Here is a 19,181-nt window from a genome sequence, read left to right as displayed (position 1 = left end):
AATTGCCGTCCTTAGTATCTCTGTACGCTATGCTCTACTAGTGTACTAATTAGCACGAACAGCTTGTAACGTACAGTGGCAAGTTTAATCTTTCTATGTATAATGGAGAGATAAAAGCTCCTCCCTAAGTTCCTAGATGTCAAATCACCATCCTTAGTATCTCTGTACAGTATGTTCTACTAGTGTACTAATTAGCACGAACAGCTTTTAACTGGATGCCAAGCACGTACTTAGTATCTCTGTACAGTATGTTCTATTAGGGTACTAATTAGCACAAACAGCTTGTAACATACAGCGGCAAGTTTAATCTTTCTATGTACTGTATAATGGAGAGAGATAAAAGCTCCTCAGTAAGTTCCTGGATGCCATATCACCGTACTTAGTATCTCTGTACAGTATGTTCTATTAGGGTACTAATTAGCTGTTCGTGCTAATTAGTACCCTAATAGAAAATACTATACAGAGATACTAAGGATGGTGATTTGGAAACCAGGAACTTAGGGAGGAGATTTTATCTCTCTACATTATACATAGAAAGATCAAACCTGCCACTGTACGTTACAAGCTGCTCGTGCTAATTAGTACACTAGTAGAACATACTGTACAGAGATACTGCGGACAGTGATTTGGCATCCAGGAACTTAGGGAGGAGCTTTTATCTCTCTCCATTATACTTAGAAAGATTACAATGGAGAGAGATAAAAGTTCCTTCCTAAGTTCCTGGATGCCAAATCACTGTACTTCGTATCTCTGTACAGTATTTTCTACTAGTGTACTAATAAGCACGAACAGCTTGTAACGTACAGTGGCAAGTTTAATCTTTCTATGTATAATATAGAGAGATAAAAGCTCCTCCCTAAGTTCCTGGTTGTCAAATCACCATCCTTAGTATCTCTGTATAGTATTTTCTATTAGGGTACTAATTAGCACAAACAGCTCATTAGTACCCTAATAGAACATACTGTACAGAGATACTAAGTACGGTGATTTGGCATCCAGGAATTTACTGAGGAGCTTTTATCTCTCTCCATTATACATAGAAAGATTAAACTTGCCGCTGTACGTTACAAGCTGTTCGTGCTAATTAGTACCCTAATAGTATCTCTGTACAGTATGTTCTAAGTACGGTGATTTGGCATCCAGTTAAAAGCTGTTCGTGCTAATTAGTACACTAGTAGAACATACTGTACAGAGATACTAAGGACGGTGAATTGGCATCTAGGAACTTAGGGAGGAGCTTTTATCTCTCCATTATACATAGAAAGATTAAACTTGCCACTGTACATTACAAGCTGTTCGTGCTAATTAGTACACTAGAAGAACATACTGGGGACTCGGACTCATACAGTACTTGCATTTCAAAAGCACAGTATTTTCCACCGCCTGCCGCTAGCCCATCGCCCTTCCCCCCTGGGAGCCTGCACAGGTCATGCAGTAGACAGGGAGGGAGTTATTCACATAAACCAGGGCAAAGCTGCAGGAACGGTTGTACTGTTAAGGTTCTATGCACCATACGGTACACATACAATTCTGTAGCAGGGCAGACTCAATTGAAATGGCTTCCGTCTGTAACTCCTTGCCCCATGGAGGCTCTCGGCTATGGAGCAAATAACAGCACAGATTTTGTAGGTCACGGGGCAATGCTGAAGGAGCGTCAGAATCCCCTAGCTAAAATACACAGGGTTGATAGGGATAAGCGAGGTCTATGCACTTAACGATACCCCAGACCCCATCGCATCACAAAGTGACAAAATGTCCAAGGCACATGAACATCCACCTTGTGTCAGCTATGGAGCGAGTGACGGCATAGGTTTTGCAGGCTTCGGGGCAGTGCTGAAGGAGCGTCGGAATCCCCTAGCTAAAATACACAGGGGCGATAGGGTTAAGCGAGGTCTATGCACATAATTCTACAAAATGGGGGTTCATGTGCCTCGGACATTTTGTCACTTTGAGATGCGATGGGGTCTGGTGTATCGTTATGTGCATAGACCTCGCTTATCCCTATCGACCCTGTGTATTTTAGCTAGGAGATTCTGACGCTCCTTCAGCATTGGCCCGTTCTTTGAACACGGTATTTTCCACTGCCTCGCCCTACCCCCATCCCACTTTCCGCTTCCCCCCTGGGAGCCTGCACAGTTCATGCAGTAGACAGGTAGGGAGTTCCGATCAGGTTACAAGATAAGATTTTTGTGAAACCTGTGTGCACCCTTCCATTGAATGTATAACAAAGGAAAAAAATTATAATAAAGTGAATGTCACGGGAACTCGGACGCTCATACTGTACATGTATTTCAAAAGCACGGTGTTTATGCATTGTACATACTTTCTTTTACACAATTAGTTGCGTCTCCATACACAATCTTGCGTCTGCATGCACAAGTGTTTTTACATGCTCGTTTGTGTCTGTATAAACTATTTATTTATATTGAGAACTCTCACCGTCTGACCATTGGTCACCATCTATTAACATTACAGTCGTCACTGACCATTTGCCAGAGCTGTAGATCAATCCGCCGCTATACAATCGAAAGTACTGGATTAGTGGAGTATTAGCCACCCAGTGGTGGACATGTGTAATGCATGCTGAGTATCTAGAATCGCCTCACCGCGCCTGCCTGTGATTAAACTCAGCAAGCTCAGCTATCGCCTTAGCGTGACTAAACGTCCGTCTAGGCGGAGAATCGGTCAAGATAAAGGTGGCTACATCTGTATTATGCAAAGTTTGTGTACACTGAGCCATCAGAAAACAAAGGTTTCACTACCTCATTCTCACTCAAAAAATTCCGTATTTTGGAATATTGGATATGGGATACTCAACCTGTATTGGGAAAATCAGTAATTGGGGAGGGGTTACCGATCAGCAAACAATGGGAATGAATGTAAGGAAGTGAGATCTGTTACACTTTAATATTGAAATGGATACCGTTGGAGAAAGAAGAAGGGAAATATCTTAATCCGAAGGAGCTTGACATACTGTAGGTAGTGTGGTTGGAGCATACAATTATGATCAGATCCAAATGGGAATATATCAAGCACGGTATTTTCCACCGCCTCTCCCTACCCCCATCGCCCTTCCACCCTGGGAGCCTGCACAGGTCATGCAGTGGACAGGGAGGGAGTTCAGGTCAGGTACAATACACAAATGCCGACGCTCTACAGTACTGTGTTGCTCAGTTAGTTGCGTCGGTATACACTAATTTATACTCATTACCGCTGTGTATTTATATATAGCTTAATGAATCGCTGCTGCAGATTTACTTTGATTTATGTGAAACCTGTGTGCACCCTTTCATTGAATGTATAACAAAGAAAAAAAATTATAAAGTAAATGTCACGGGAACACATATAAAAAAAAAAAAAGGTTGGCACTTTGGGACTCAAACCTGGGACTCTCAGCGTGGGAGGTGGGAGCCTTCATCACTAGGTTGGTATGGAAGAGGAGACAATTAGCTACCGGAGGGTACCAACCTAAAGTTTCTGTGACCCCACAAGGCTCATGGCAAGCGTCGGAACCCATGGTGGGTCTGAATTAACGGGCTCATTATAGTCTATGGGAAAATGGGTCCACTTTGTGTACTGATATCTCTGGTTTTGGGTGTCCCAGAGACTCGGGACTGGTACCATACAAAAGAGGAAGCTTTTGGCTTTCGGGGCAGACCAGCCACTAGTTTATGTGACACTGGAAAGGGAAACGGAAAGCAACCGTGTATCGGGTCCCCTCCAGTTGTCCGCCTAGCTTGCACATGATGCAGGGTTTCTGGTTAGATAGGAAATACTGTACAGAAATGCGAAGCATGGTAATTTGACATCCAGGAACATAGGGAGGAGTTTGTATCTCTCTCCATTATACTTAGAAAAATTACACTTGCCACTGTACATTACAAGCTGTTCGTGCTAATTAGTACACTAGTAGAACATACTGTACAGAGATACGAAGTACAGTGATTTGGCATCCACGAACTTAGGGAGGAGCTTTAATCTCTCTCCATTGTAATCTTTCTAAGTATAATGGAGAGAGATAAAAGCTCCTCCCTAAATTCCTGGGTGCCAAATTGCCGTCCTTAGTATCTCTGTACGCTATGCTCTACTAGTGTACTAATTAGCACGAACAGCTTGTAACGTACAGTGGCAAGTTTAATCTTTCTATGTATAATGGAGAGATAAAAGCTCCTCCCTAAGTTCCTAGATGTCAAATCACCATCCTTAGTATCTCTGTACAGTATGTTCTACTAGTGTACTAATTAGCACGAACAGCTTTTAACTGGATGCCAAGCACGTACTTAGTATCTCTGTACAGTATGTTCTATTAGGGTACTAATTAGCACAAACAGCTTGTAACATACAGCGGCAAGTTTAATCTTTCTATGTACTGTATAATGGAGAGAGATAAAAGCTCCTCAGTAAGTTCCTGGATGCCATATCACCGTACTTAGTATCTCTGTACAGTATGTTCTATTAGGGTACTAATTAGCTGTTCGTGCTAATTAGTACCCTAATAGAAAATACTATACAGAGATACTAAGGATGGTGATTTGGCAACCAGGAACTTAGGGAGGAGCTTTTATCTCTCTACATTATACATAGAAAGATCAAACCTGCCACTGTACGTTACAAGCTGCTCGTGCTAATTAGTACACTAGTAGAACATACTGTACAGAGATACTGCGGACAGTGATTTGGCATCCAGGAACTTAGGGAGGAGCTTTTATCTCTCTCCATTATACTTAGAAAGATTACAATGGAGAGAGATAAAAGTTCCTTCCTAAGTTCCTGGATGCCAAATCACTGTACTTCGTATCTCTGTACAGTATTTTCTACTAGTGTACTAATAAGCATGAACAGCTTGTAACGTACAGTGGCAAGTTTAATCTTTCTATGTATAATATAGAGAGATAAAAGCTCCTCCCTAAGTTCCTGGTTGTCAAATCACCATCCTTAGTATCTCTGTATAGTATTTTCTATTAGGGTACTAATTAGCACAAACAGCTCATTAGTACCCTAATAGAACATACTGTACAGAGATACTAAGTACGGTGATTTGGCATCCAGGAATTTACTGAGGAGCTTTTATCTCTCTCCATTATACATAGAAATATTAAACTTGCCGATGTACGTTACAAGCTGTTCGTGCTAATTAGTACCCTAATAGTATCTCTGTACAGTATGTTCTAAGTACGGTGATTTGGCATCCAGTTAAAAGCTGTTCGTGCTAATTAGTACACTAGTAGAACATACTGTACAGAGATACTAAGGACGGTGAATTGGCATCTAGGAACTTAGGGAGGAGCTTTTATCTCTCCATTATACATAGAAAGATTAAACTTGCCACTGTACATTACAAGCTGTTCGTGCTAATTAGTACACTAGAAGAACATACTGGGGACTCGGACTCATACAGTACTTGCATTTCAAAAGCACAGTATTTTCCACCGCCTGCCGCTAGCCCATCGCCCTTCCCCCCTGGGAGCCTGCACAGGTCATGCAGTAGACAGGGAGGGAGTTATTCACATAAACCAGGGCAAAGCTGCAGGAACGGTTGTACTGTTAAGGTTCTATGCACCATACGGTACACATACAATTCTGTAGCAGGGCAGACTCAATTGAAATGGCTTCCGTCTGTAACTCCTTGCCCCATGGAGGCTCTCGGCTATGGAGCAAGTAACAGCACAGATTTTGTAGGTCACGGGGCAATGCTGAAGGAGCGTCAGAATCCCCTAGCTAAAATACACAGGGTTGATAGGGATAAGCGAGGTGTATGCACTTAACGATACCCCAGACCCCATCGCATCACAAAGTGACAAAATGTCCAAGGCACATGAACATCCACCTTGTGTCAGCTATGGAGCGAGTGACGGCATAGGTTTTGCAGGCTTCGGGGCAGTGCTGAAGGAGCGTCGGAATCCCCTAGCTAAAATACACAGGGGCGATAGGGTTAAGCGAGGTCTATGCACATAATTCTACAAAATGGGGGTTCATGTGCCTCGGACATTTTGTCACTTTGAGATGCGATGGGGTCTGGTGTATCGTTATGTGCATAGACCTCGCTTATCCCTATCGACCCTGTGTATTTTAGCTAGGAGATTCTGACGCTCCTTCAGCATTGGCCCGTTCTTTGAACACGGTATTTTCCACTGCCTCGCCCTACCCCCATCCCACTTTCCGCTTCCCCCCTGGGAGCCTGCACAGTTCATGCAGTAGACAGGTAGGGAGTTCCGATCAGGTTACAAGATAAGATTTTTGTGAAACCTGTGTGCACCCTTCCATTGAATGTATAACAAAGGAAAAAAATTATAATAAAGTGAATGTCACGGGAACTCGGACGCTCATACTGTACATGTATTTCAAAAGCACGGTGTTTATGCATTGTACATACTTTCTTTTACACAATTAGTTGCGTCTCCATACACAATCTTGCGTCTGCATGCACAAGTGTTTTTACATGCTCGTTTGTGTCTGTATAAACTATTTATTTATATTGAGAACTCTCACCGTCTGACCATTGGTCACCATCTATTAACATTACAGTCGTCACTGACCATTTGCCAGAGCTGTAGATCAATCCGCCGCTATACAATCGAAAGTACTGGATTAGTGGAGTATTAGCCACCCAGTGGTGGACATGTGTAATGCATGCTGAGTATCTAGAATCGCCTCACCGCGCCTGCCTGTGATTAAACTCAGCAAGCTCAGCTATCGCCTTAGCGTGACTAAACGTCCGTCTAGGCGGAGAATCGGTCAAGATAAAGGTGGCTACATCTGTATTATGCAAAGTTTGTGTACACTGAGCCATCAGAAAACAAAGGTTTCACTACCTCATTCTCACTCAAAAAATTCCGTATTTCGGAATATTGGATATGGGATACTCAACCTGTATTGGGAAAATCAGTAATTGGGGAGGGGTTACCGATCAGCAAACAATGGGAATGAATGTAAGGAAGTGAGATCTGTTACACTTTAATATTGAAATGGATACCGTTGGAGAAAGAAGAAGGGAAATATCTTAATCCGAAGGAGCTTTAGACATACTGTAGGTAGTGTGGTTGGAGCATACAATTATGATCAGATCCAAATGGGAATATATCAAGCACGGTATTTTCCACCGCCTCTCCCTACCCCCATCGCCCTTCCACCCTGGGAGCCTGCACAGGTCATGCAGTGGACAGGGAGGGAGTTCAGGTCAGGTACAATACACAAATGCCGACGCTCTACAGTACTGTGTTGCTCAGTTAGTTGCGTCGGTATACACTAATTTATACTCATTACCGCTGTGTATTTATATATAGCTTAATGAATCGCTGCTGCAGATTTACTTTGATTTATGTGAAACCTGTGTGCACCCTTTCATTGAATGTATAACAAAGAAAAAAAATTATAAAGTAAATGTCACGGGAACACATATAAAAAAAAAAAAAGGTTGGCACTTTGGGACTCAAACCTGGGACTCTCAGCGTGGGAGGTGGGAGCCTTCATCACTAGGTTGGTATGGAAGAGGAGACAATTAGCTACCGGAGGGTACCAACCTAAAGTTTCTGTGACCCCACAAGGCTCATGGCAAGCGTCGGAACCCATGGTGGGTCTGAATTAACGGGCTCATTATAGTCTATGGGAAAATGGGTCCACTTTGTGTACTGATATCTCTGGTTTTGGGTGTCCCAGAGACTCGGGACTGGTACCATACAAAAGAGGAAGCTTTTGGCTTTCGGGGCAGACCAGCCACTAGTTTACGTGACACTGGAAAGGGAAACGGAAAGCAACCGTGTATCGGGTCCCCTCCAGTTGTCCGCCTAGCTTGCACATGATGCAGGGTTTCTGGTTAGATAGGAAATACTGTACAGAAATGCTAAGCATGGTAATTTGACATCCAGGAACATAGGGAGGAGTTTGTATCTCTCTCCATTATACTTAGAAAAATTACACTTGCCACTGTACATTACAAGCTGTTCGTGCTAATTAGTACACTAGTAGAACATACTGTACAGAGATACTAAGTACAGTGATTTGGCATCCACGAACTTAGGGAGGAGCTTTAATCTCTCTCCATTGTAATCTTTCTAAGTATAATGGAGAGAGATAAAAGCTCCTCCCTAAATTCCTGGGTGCCAAATTGCCGTCCTTAGTATCTCTGTACGCTATGCTCTACTAGTGTACTAATTAGCACGAACAGCTTGTAACGTACAGTGGCAAGTTTAATCTTTCTATGTATAATGGAGAGATAAAAGCTCCTCCCTAAGTTCCTAGATGTCAAATCACCATCCTTAGTATCTCTGTACAGTATGTTCTACTAGTGTACTAATTAGCACGAACAGCTTTTAACTGGATGCCAAGCACGTACTTAGTATCTCTGTACAGTATGTTCTATTAGGGTACTAATTAGCACAAACAGCTTGTAACATACAGCGGCAAGTTTAATCTTTCTATGTACTGTATAATGGAGAGAGATAAAAGCTCCTCAGTAAGTTCCTGGATGCCATATCACCGTACTTAGTATCTCTGTACAGTATGTTCTATTAGGGTACTAATTAGCTGTTCGTGCTAATTAGTACCCTAATAGAAAATACTATACAGAGATACTAAGGATGGTGATTTGGCAACCAGGAACTTAGGGAGGAGCTTTTATCTCTCTACATTATACATAGAAAGATCAAACCTGCCACTGTACATTAGATGCTGCTCGTGCTAATTAGTACACTAGTAGAACATACTGTACAGAGATACTGCGGACAGTGATTTGGCATCCAGGAACTTAGGGAGGAGCTTTTATCTCTCTCCATTATACTTAGAAAGATTACAATGGAGAGAGATAAAAGTTCCTTCCTAAGTTCCTGGATGCCAAATCACTGTACTTCGTATCTCTGTACAGTATTTTCTACTAGTGTACTAATAAGCATGAACAGCTTGTAACGTACAGTGGCAAGTTTAATCTTTCTATGTATAATATAGAGAGATAAAAGCTCCTCCCTAAGTTCCTGGTTGTCAAATCACCATCCTTAGTATCTCTGTATAGTATTTTCTATTAGGGTACTAATTAGCACAAACAGCTCATTAGTACCCTAATAGAACATACTGTACAGAGATACTAAGTACGGTGATTTGGCATCCAGGAATTTACTGAGGAGCTTTTATCTCTCTCCATTATACATAGAAATATTAAACTTGCCGCTGTACGTTACAAGCTGTTCGTGCTAATTAGTACCCTAATAGTATCTCTGTACAGTATGTTCTAAGTACGGTGATTTGGCATCCAGTTAAAAGCTGTTCGTGCTAATTAGTACACTAGTAGAACATACTGTACAGAGATACTAAGGACGGTGAATTGGCATCTAGGAACTTAGGGAGGAGCTTTTATCTCTCCATTATACATAGAAAGATTAAACTTGCCACTGTACATTACAAGCTGTTCGTGCTAATTAGTACACTAGAAGAACATACTGGGGACTCGGACTCATACAGTACTTGCATTTCAAAAGCACAGTATTTTCCACCGCCTGCCGCTAGCCCATCGCCCTTCCCCCCGGGGAGCCTGCACAGGTCATGCAGTAGACAGGGAGGGAGTTATTCACATAAACCAGGGCAAAGCTGCAGGAACGGTTGTACTGTTAAGGTTCTATGCACCATACGGTACACATACAATTCTGTAGCAGGGCAGACTCAATTGAAATGGCTTCCGTCTGTAACTCCTTGCCCCATGGAGGCTCTCGGCTATGGAGCAAGTAACAGCACAGATTTTGTAGGTCACGGGGCAATGCTGAAGGAGCGTCAGAATCCCCTAGCTAAAATACACAGGGTTGATAGGGATAAGCGAGGTCTATGCACTTAACGATACCCCAGACCCCATCGCATCACAAAGTGACAAAATGTCCAAGGCACATGAACATCCACCTTGTGTCAGCTATGGAGCGAGTGACGGCATAGGTTTTGCAGGCTTCGGGGCAGTGCTGAAGGAGCGTCGGAATCCCCTAGCTAAAATACACAGGGGCGATAGGGTTAAGCGAGGTCTATGCACATAATTCTACAAAATGGGGGTTCATGTGCCTCGGACATTTTGTCACTTTGAGATGCGATGGGGTCTGGTGTATCGTTATGTGCATAGACCTCGCTTATCCCTATCGACCCTGTGTATTTTAGCTAGGAGATTCTGACGCTCCTTCAGCATTGGCCCGTTCTTTGAACACGGTATTTTCCACTGCCTCGCCCTACCCCCATCCCACTTTCCGCTTCCCCCCTGGGAGCCTGCACAGTTCATGCAGTAGACAGGTAGGGAGTTCCGATCAGGTTACAAGATAAGATTTTTGTGAAACCTGTGTGCACCCTTCCATTGAATGTATAACAAAGGAAAAAAATTATAATAAAGTGAATGTCACAGGAACTCGGATGCTCATACTGTACATGTATTTCAAAAGCACGGTGTTTATGCATTGTACATACTTTCTTTTACACAATTAGTTGCGTCTCCATACACAATCTTGCGTCTGCATGCACAAGTGTTTTTACATGCTCGTTTGTGTCTGTATAAACTATTTATTTATATTGAGAACTCTCACCGTCTGACCATTGGTCACCATCTATTAACATTACAGTCGTCACTGACCATTTGCCAGAGCTGTAGATCAATCCGCCGCTATACAATCGAAAGTACTGGATTAGTGGAGTATTAGCCACCCAGTGGTGGACATGTGTAATGCATGCTGAGTATCTAGAATCGCCTCACCGCGCCTGCCTGTGATTAAACTCAGCAAGCTCAGCTATCGCCTTAGCGTGACTAAACGTCCGTCTAGGCGGAGAATCGGTCAAGATAAAGGTGGCTACATCTGTATTATGCAAAGTTTGTGTACACTGAGCCATCAGAAAACAAAGGTTTCACTACCTCATTCTCACTCAAAAAATTCCGTATTTCGGAATATTGGATATGGGATACTCAACCTGTATTGGGAAAATCAGTAATTGGGGAGGGGTTACCGATCAGCAAACAATGGGAATGAATGTAAGGAAGTGAGATCTGTTACACTTTAATATTGAAATGGATACCGTTGGAGAAAGAAGAAGGGAAATATCTTAATCCGAAGGAGCTTTAGACATACTGTAGGTAGTGTGGTTGGAGCATACAATTATGATCAGATCCAAATGGGAATATATCAAGAACAATGTATAGATATTTCTTGAAACTTGACAAATTTATAAATTATTTATGGTAAATATGATTTTTTTTAAATGTCCTTTTAGAACATGAGAATGTTGTTTTTAATTGTGAGGTCAACCATGAAAACAGTATTCAAAGGGACATAAAGCCTAATTCAGATCTGATCGCAGCAGTAAATATGTTAGTTGATCGCAGCAGCAAATTTGTTATCAGTTGCGCAAAACTATGTGCACTGCAGGGGGGGGAGGGACAGATATAACATGTGCAGAGAGAGTTAGATTTGGGTGGGTTATTTTGTTTCTGTGCAGGGTAAATACTAGCTGCTTTATTTTTACACTGCAATTTAGATTTCAGTTTGAACACACCCCACCAAAATCTGACTCTCTCTGCACATGTTATATCTGCCCCCACCCCCCCCCCTGCAGTGCACATGGCCCAACTGCTAACAAATAATTTGCTGCTGCTATCAACTCTGAATTAGGCCCAATGGCGGTCATTCCCAGTTGATCACACGTAGCAACTTTTTACTGCCCATGCGATCAACTAGATGCCGCCTATTGGGGAGGGCTTCGCTTGTGCAGCCCTGCTATGCAAAAAAAGTTTTGTGTAGATCAAGACCAGGGTAGGAGGTACTTACCCTGTGTGATCACTCCAGCGATGCAGGACCCGGAATTTACGTCAGACATCCGCCCTCCAATCGCCTGGACACGTCTGCATTTGGATCTCCACGCCCGGAAAACGGTGAGTAGACGCCCCGGAACGCCTTCCTCCTGCTAATCTTCTTGCGATCGTGGTAGCTATCGCTTTCGTCGGTCTTCTTGTCGTTGGCAAGCGACGGCGCATGTGCAGAACCGACCCATTCGCACCGCTGCAACAAACAGCAGCGTGCGAACGGGTAGGAATGACCCCCAATGTGCACTGCAGGGGAGCAGATATAACATGTGCAGAGAGAGTTAGATTTGGGTGGGGTGTGTTCAATCTGAAATCTAAACTGCAGTGTAAAAATATAGCAGCCAGTATTTACCCTGCACAGAAACAAAATAACCCACCCAAATCTAACTCTCTCTGCACATGTTATATCTGCCCCACCTGCAGTGCACATGGTTTTGCCCCTTAGCTAACAAATTTGCTGCTGCGATCAGATCTGAATTAGGCCCATAGTTACGCCGCAGCTAATTATTGATGCTGCCCGGTTTAATTAGCTGCGGCATCTCCACACGCTAATTACCAGCTGCTGAGACAGAATCTGCATTTTAACGCACAGCGAACCCCATTGATTCCGCATTTTACATAGAATTAATGGGTTAGCACACATTAACCCAGTGATTATCACATGGACTAATTAATTGAATAGCTTTTCCTCACATGGCGCATTCAACTTTCTATGGTGTAAACCCAGTGGCTAACTAAATATGCCCAAAGAGTAAAAGTAATTATCAGGGACATACTTGGGATCATAGACAGCCCTATTACTCCACTGTGTTTGCATCTGTCACACATGACAAGGGGGTGTGGTCAAGACTCAAGGGGACATGCCACGCGTCATTGGGGCCTGGCCTCGTGGTATGCCAGTCTCTCTGTATGCTGGGGGCAGCTGAGTAGAGTGCCTAGAGGCAGATCTGCTTGACCAGCCCCTATGTCTGTGTGTGCCATGCGGCCGGACCAGCTCAACAAGCCATCAGCCCTTCTGGCATTTGCCAGAAGGGGTGTGAATCATAGGGTCGACCACACTTAGGTCGACAGTCATGAGGTCGACCACTATTGGTCGACAGTGACTAGATCGACACCTGAAATAGGTCGACACAGCCATTAAGTCGACATGAACAATGTCAACATGAGTTTTTATTTTTTTGGTGTTGTTTTCTTCGTAAAGTGACCAGGAAACCCAATTAGTGCACCGTGTCCCCTCGCTTTGCTTGCCATGCTTCAGGCAAGATGCCTCGCTCCACTACCGCTGCACTCAGCACAGGTTACTATTCCCAATCATAGTCCACGTGGATTGTAAAGTATGAAAAAGTTCAAAAAATGTTAAATAAAAATGGAAAAACTCATGTCGACCTTTTTCCATGTCGACCTAGTGACCACGTCGACCTATAGACCATGTCGACCTAATGCATGTCGACCAATAGTGGTCAACCTAATGACTGTCGACCTAAGTGTAGTCTACCTAGAGACCGGATACCTGCCAGAAGATCCAGATGACCAGTCCGGGCCTGATTATTCTATTAAAACATGTTTATTCAGTGTGTACTTTTTATAAAAAAAGAAATTAAGGGAAGACTTCCTACCAACAAATACAACAGCCTTCTTTCCAACTGGAGGTCCATACAAGCCCTTTCTTCTCCGATCTAGCTTGGAGAATATTATGTCCTGGGTCTGGTTTGCAGATGTCCTTGCTGAGAAGTTGATGCAGTTGGCAATATACTGATTTTTTGGAAGTTTTATTAAAAAACTGTTTGTTATTGCGGATTTCCCTGTTCCAGTTGTTCCCACAAACAGCAAAGGAACTGAATGTTCTAAGTATGTATGTAAGAAAAATGACTGTCTAGCAGTTTCCATTGTAGGTATAATGAGATCAGACACCTAGGAAGTAGAACAACACCAGTGATTAGTACAGAGGGTGTCACAGCGCCTGTTTTACACAGCAATCTATTGGACTATTGGAGAGCTAGAGGAGGGTAATGATCAGTCATTTATAGACGTCTGCTATCTCAACAGTTATAGTTAGTAATTATCAGCCAGTTTACGGTATTAAATAGCCCCCACTGCCACTGTGGTGCCCACTCATGCGGCAATTTGTTTGTTTTGGTGGTTTGTTCAGCAGTTGGCTTAGTTATTAATTCTACCATATATGTACCACAACATTTAATGTATGCAGACAAGGAGCTTTTCACATAACGGAAAAGGAAAGGGGGTAATCATCTGTCCCAAATTGTTATGAGGTAACAGCAGTGGAGATGCTTCTGAAATGTGTACTCAGCATTGTCCATGCTTGTGTAAGTGGATGTCATCTCCACCTACTCTATGAAAGGGAAAAAGCAGCGGACATGGGATTGCAATGCCAAGGGAGTGTGCCACATCCGAGAGGGAAAGACACCCACAGGGCTGGTGCCTGACCTGGCCCTATGGTAACTAGTTGCCCATAGGGTTTATGCCCAATCTGGCCCTATGGTATAATAAATAGTTGCCCACAGGGCTTGTGCCTAATCTGGCCCTATGGTAAATAGTTGCCCACAGGTCTTGAGCCTAAACTGGAAAATATATGGTAAATAATTACTTAAAAAATGTATAAAAAAAAAAAATCACAAAATCTAATTACCTTGGCAGTGGGAGAAATTGTCATTTCCTCTGTAGTAATGTAATCAGTCCATATGTTCCATTGTCCACTGGCTTGTTTGTGGAAATAAAAGTCATACACAGTACCTGTGAACCAAAGAAATCAACTTATTGTACTCATTTATGAGGAATAGTAAAGAAAGCAATGCTACACATTTATGATTTCAATAAAAACACAAACGTAAAGAGGTAGGTCTCTTTTGGGACCTGTTCTGCCCATATAATGGGTGGATAATTATCTGTTCTTAGCAGCCTAATGTTGAAGATACTAAGGGGGTAATTCAGATCTGATCGTAGCAGCAAATTTGTTGGGCAAAACCATGTGCACTGCAGGTGTGGCAGATATAACATTTGCAGAGAGATTTGGGTAGGTTATTTTGTTTCTGTGCAGGGTAAATACTGGCTGCTTTATTTCTACACTGCAATTTAGATTTCAGTTTGAACAAACCATGTGCACTGCAGGTGTGGCAGATATAACATTTGCAGAGAGATTTGGGTAGGTTATTTTGTTTCTGTGCAGGGTAAATACTGGCTGCTTTATTTCTACACTGCAATTTAGATTTCAGTTTGAACACACCCCAGCCAAATCTAACTTTCTCTGCACATGTTATATCTGCCCACCCTGCAGTGCACATGGGGGGTCATTCCGAGTTGTTCGCTAGCTGTTTTCAGTCGTAACGCAGCGTTCAGGCAAAAAAGCGGCACTTCTGCGCATGCGGCGCAATGCACACGCGCAACGTTCTTTCACAACGGCCGATGCAGTTTCACACAAGTTCTAGCGAAGCATTTCAGTCGCACTGCTGGCCGCAGAGTGATTGACATGAAGAGGGCGTTTCTGGGTGTCAACTGACCGTTTTCAGGGAGTGTTCGAAAAAACGCAGGCATGCCAGGAAAAACGCAGGCGTGGCTGGGTGAACCCAGGGCGTGTTTGTGACGTCAAAACAGGAACTGAATAGTCTGAAGTGATCGCAAGCGCTGAGTAGGTCTGGAGCTGCTCTGAAACTGCATTTTTTTTTTTGTAGCCACTCTGCGATCCTTTCGTTCGCACTTCTGCTAAGCAAAAATACACTCCCAGAGGGAGGCGGCTTAGCGTTTGCACGACTGCTACAAACTGCTAGCGAGCGAACAACTCGAAATGACCACCATGGTTTTTCCCAACTGCTAACAAATTTGCTGCTACAATCAGGTCTGAATTACCCCCTAAATGCTAAATACTACTACATTTACAGTGCATCTGGAAAGTATTCACAGCGCTTACATTTTTTCACATGTTGTTATGTTACAGCCTTATTCCAAAATGGAATAAATTCATTTTTACCCTCAAAATTCTACACACAATAACCAATGATGACAACATGAAAAAGTTTTCTTTAGATTTTTGCAAATTTATTAAAAATAAAAAACTAAGAAATCAAATGTACATAAGTATTCACAGCCTTTGCTCAATAGTTTGGCAGCAATTACAGCCTCAAGTCTTTTTGAATATGATGCCACAAGCTTGGCACACCTACAGTATCTTTGGCCAGTTTTGCCTATTCCACTTTGTACCACCTCTCAAGCTGCATCAGGTGGGAAGTGACGGTGCACAGCCGTTTTCAAATCTCCCCAGAGTTGTTCAATCGGATTCAAGTCTGGGCTCTGACTGGGCCACTCAAGCACATTCACACAATTGTCCTGAAGCCACTCCTTTGATATCTTGGCTGTGTGCTTAGGGTCGTTGTTCTGTGTAAGATGAACCATCGTCCTAGTCTGAGGTCAAGAGCGCTCTGGAGCAGGTTTTCATCCAGGAGGTCTCTGTACATTACTGCATTCATTCTTCCCCACAGCATGATGCTGCCACCACCATGCTTCACTGTAGAGATGGAATTGGCCTGGTGATGAGCGGTGCCTGTTTTCCTCCAAACATGACGTCTGGCATTCAAGCCAAAGAGTTCAATCTTTGAATCTCATCAGACCAGATAATTTTGTTTCTCATGGTCTGAGAGTCCTTCATGTGCATTTTGGCAAACTCCAGGTGGGCTGCCATGTCCTTTTTACTAAGGAGTGGCTTCCGTCTGGCTACTCTACCATACAGGTCTGATTGGTGGATTGCTACAGAGATGGTTGTCCTTCTGGAAGGTTCTCCTCTATCCACAGAGGAATGCTGTAGCTCTGATAGAGTGACCATCGGGTTCTTGGTCACCTCCCTGACTAGGGCCCTTCTCCCCTGATCGCTCAGTTTAGACGGCCGCCCAGCTCTAGGAAGAGTCCTGGTGGTTCCAAACTTCTTCCATTTACGGATGATGGAGGCCACTGTGCTCATTGGGACCTTCAAAGCAGCAGATATTTTTCTGTACCCTTCCCCATATTTGTGCTTCGAGACAATCCTGTCTCGGAGGTCTACAGACAATTCCTCAGACTTCATGCTTGGTTTGTGCTCAGAAATGCACTGTCAAGTGTGGGACCTTATGTAGACAGGTGTGTGCCTTTCCAATCATGTCCAATCAACTGAATTTACCACAGGTGGACTCCAATTAAGCTGTAGGAACATCTCAAGGATGATCAGTGGAACAGGATGCACCTGAGCTCAATTTTGAGCTTCATGGCAAAGGCTGTGAATACTTATGTACATGTGATTTCTCAGCTTTTTATCTTTAATAAATTTGCAAAAATCACAAAAAATAATAATTTTCACGTCATTATGGGGTATTGTGTGTAGAATTTTGATGGAAAAATAATAGGATTTTGATAACCTACCGTTAAATCCTTTTCTCCTAGTCCGTAGAGGATGCTGGGGACGATATCAAGACCATGGGGTATAGACGGGATCTGCAGGAGACATGGGCACTCCAAAGACTTTTCATTGGGTGTGAACAGGCTCCTCCCTCTATGCCCCTCCTCCAGACCTCAGTTGTAGGAACTGTGCCCAGGGAGACTGACATTTTGAGGAAAGGAATTACTTAACTAGTGGTGAGATATCTACCAACTCCCACCCTCAACCATGCCGCACACATGGCACTCAACATAACACACGCCAACAGGCATGAACTAATTGCAGCAACATGCTGAAACCAAGATAACACAACTTGTGTAACTGTAATAACTAAACTGCAGGTAAAGTACGCATTGGGACGGGCGCCCAGCATCCTCTACGGATTAGGAGAAAAGGATTTACCGGTAGGTTATAAAAATCCTATTTTCTCATACGTCCTAGAGGATGCTGGGGATGACATCAAGACCATGGGGTCTATACCAAAGCTCCAGTACGGGCGGGAGAGTGCGGATGACCCTGCAGCACCGATTGACCAAACTTTAGGTCCTCATCGGCCAAGGTGTCAAGCTTGTAGAACTTAGCAAATGTGTTTGACCCTGACCAAGTAGCTGCTCGGCAAAGTTGTAAAGCCGAGACCCCCCGGGCAGCCGCCCAGGATGAGCCCACCTTCCTAGTGGAGTGGGCTTTCACCGATGTCGGTAACGGCAATCCAGCCGTAGTATCAGGACAGCCAATCTTGTTGTGATCATACAGGACAAACAGAGCCTCTGTTTTCCGTATACAAGCTGTTCTAGCAACATAGATTTTCAAAGCTCTAACCACATCTAGAGACTTTGAATCAGTGAATGTGTCAGTAACTACTGGCACCACAATAGGTTGGTTTATGTGAAAAGCAAAAACCACCTTTGGAAGAAAATGTTGGCAAGTTCGCAACTCTGCCCTATCTTCATGGAAAATCAGGTAAGGGCTCTTGTGAGACAAGGCCCCCAATTCCGACACCCGCCTTGCGGATGCCAATGCCAAAAGCATCACCACTTTCCAAGTGAGAAACTTCAACTCTATCTTTTGTAGAGGCTCAAACCAATCCGATTGAAGGAACTGCAATACCACGTTAAGGTCCCATGGTGCCACTGGAGGCACGAATGGAGGCTGGATGTGCAGAACCCCTTTCACGAAGGTCTGAACCTCTGAAAGAGAGGCCAACTGTTTTTGGAAGAACACTGACAAGGCCGAAATCTGGACCTTGATTGATCCCAATCGTAGGCCCGTCTCCACACCATCCTGCAAAAAATGGAGAAAACGTCCTAAGTGAAACTCTTCCGTAGGAGCTTTCTTGGATTCACACCAAGACATATTTTCTCCAAATACGGTGGTAATGTTTTGACGATACTCCCTTTCTGGCCTGAATAAGGCTGGGGATGACCTCCTTAGGAATACCCTTCCTGGCTAGGATACGGCGCTCAACAGCCATGCTGTCAAATGTAGCCGCGGTAAGTCTTGGTACACACACGGCCCCTGCTGCAGCAGGTCCTCCCGAGGAGGAAGAGGCCGAGGATCTCCTATGAGTAACTGCTGAAGATCTGGGTACCAAGCCCTTCTTGGCCAGTCTGGGGCAATGAAGATTGCTCGAACCCTTGTCCTTCTTATGATCCTGAGTACTTTTGGGATCAGCGGAAGTGGAGGGAAAACATACACTGACGGAAACACCCACTGGGTCACCAGTGCATCCACTGCTACTGCTTGAGGGTCTCTCGACTTGGAACAGTATCTCTGAAGCTTCTTGTTGAGATGAGACGACATCATGTCTATTTGAGGAACTCCCCAAAAACTTGTCACCTCTGCGAAGACTTCTTGGTGGAGGCCCCACTCTCCTGGATGGAGATCATGTCTGCTGAGGAAGTCTGCTTCCCAGTTGTCTACTCCCGGAATGAATATTGCCGACAGAGCTTGTAGATG

At 43.7% G+C, this 19,181-nt stretch overlaps 1 protein-coding gene across 2 annotated transcripts in view; it reads right to left on the bottom strand.

The window, feature by feature from the left end:
- Window positions 1-19,181, bottom strand: part of DNAH3 (dynein axonemal heavy chain 3) — a 952,415-nt gene that overhangs the window by 241,932 nt on the left and 691,302 nt on the right. For both annotated transcript variants that reach the window (XM_063934423.1, XM_063934424.1), the window contains 2 exons: window positions 14,457-14,560; window positions 13,426-13,720 (listed from right to left, as the gene is read on the bottom strand). In XM_063934423.1, the coding sequence (XP_063790493.1) occupies window positions 13,426-13,720; window positions 14,457-14,560 (399 nt within the window). The remainder of the gene's footprint in view (window positions 1-13,425; window positions 13,721-14,456; window positions 14,561-19,181) is intronic.

Source organism: Pseudophryne corroboree, chromosome 7, assembly GCF_028390025.1.
Source record: "Pseudophryne corroboree isolate aPseCor3 chromosome 7, aPseCor3.hap2, whole genome shotgun sequence".
In the NCBI taxonomy this organism is placed as follows: Eukaryota; Metazoa; Chordata; class Amphibia; order Anura; family Myobatrachidae; genus Pseudophryne; species Pseudophryne corroboree.
The sequence above is the reverse complement of the archived record's forward strand: the minus strand, read 5'-3'. Positions and strand labels throughout refer to the sequence as shown.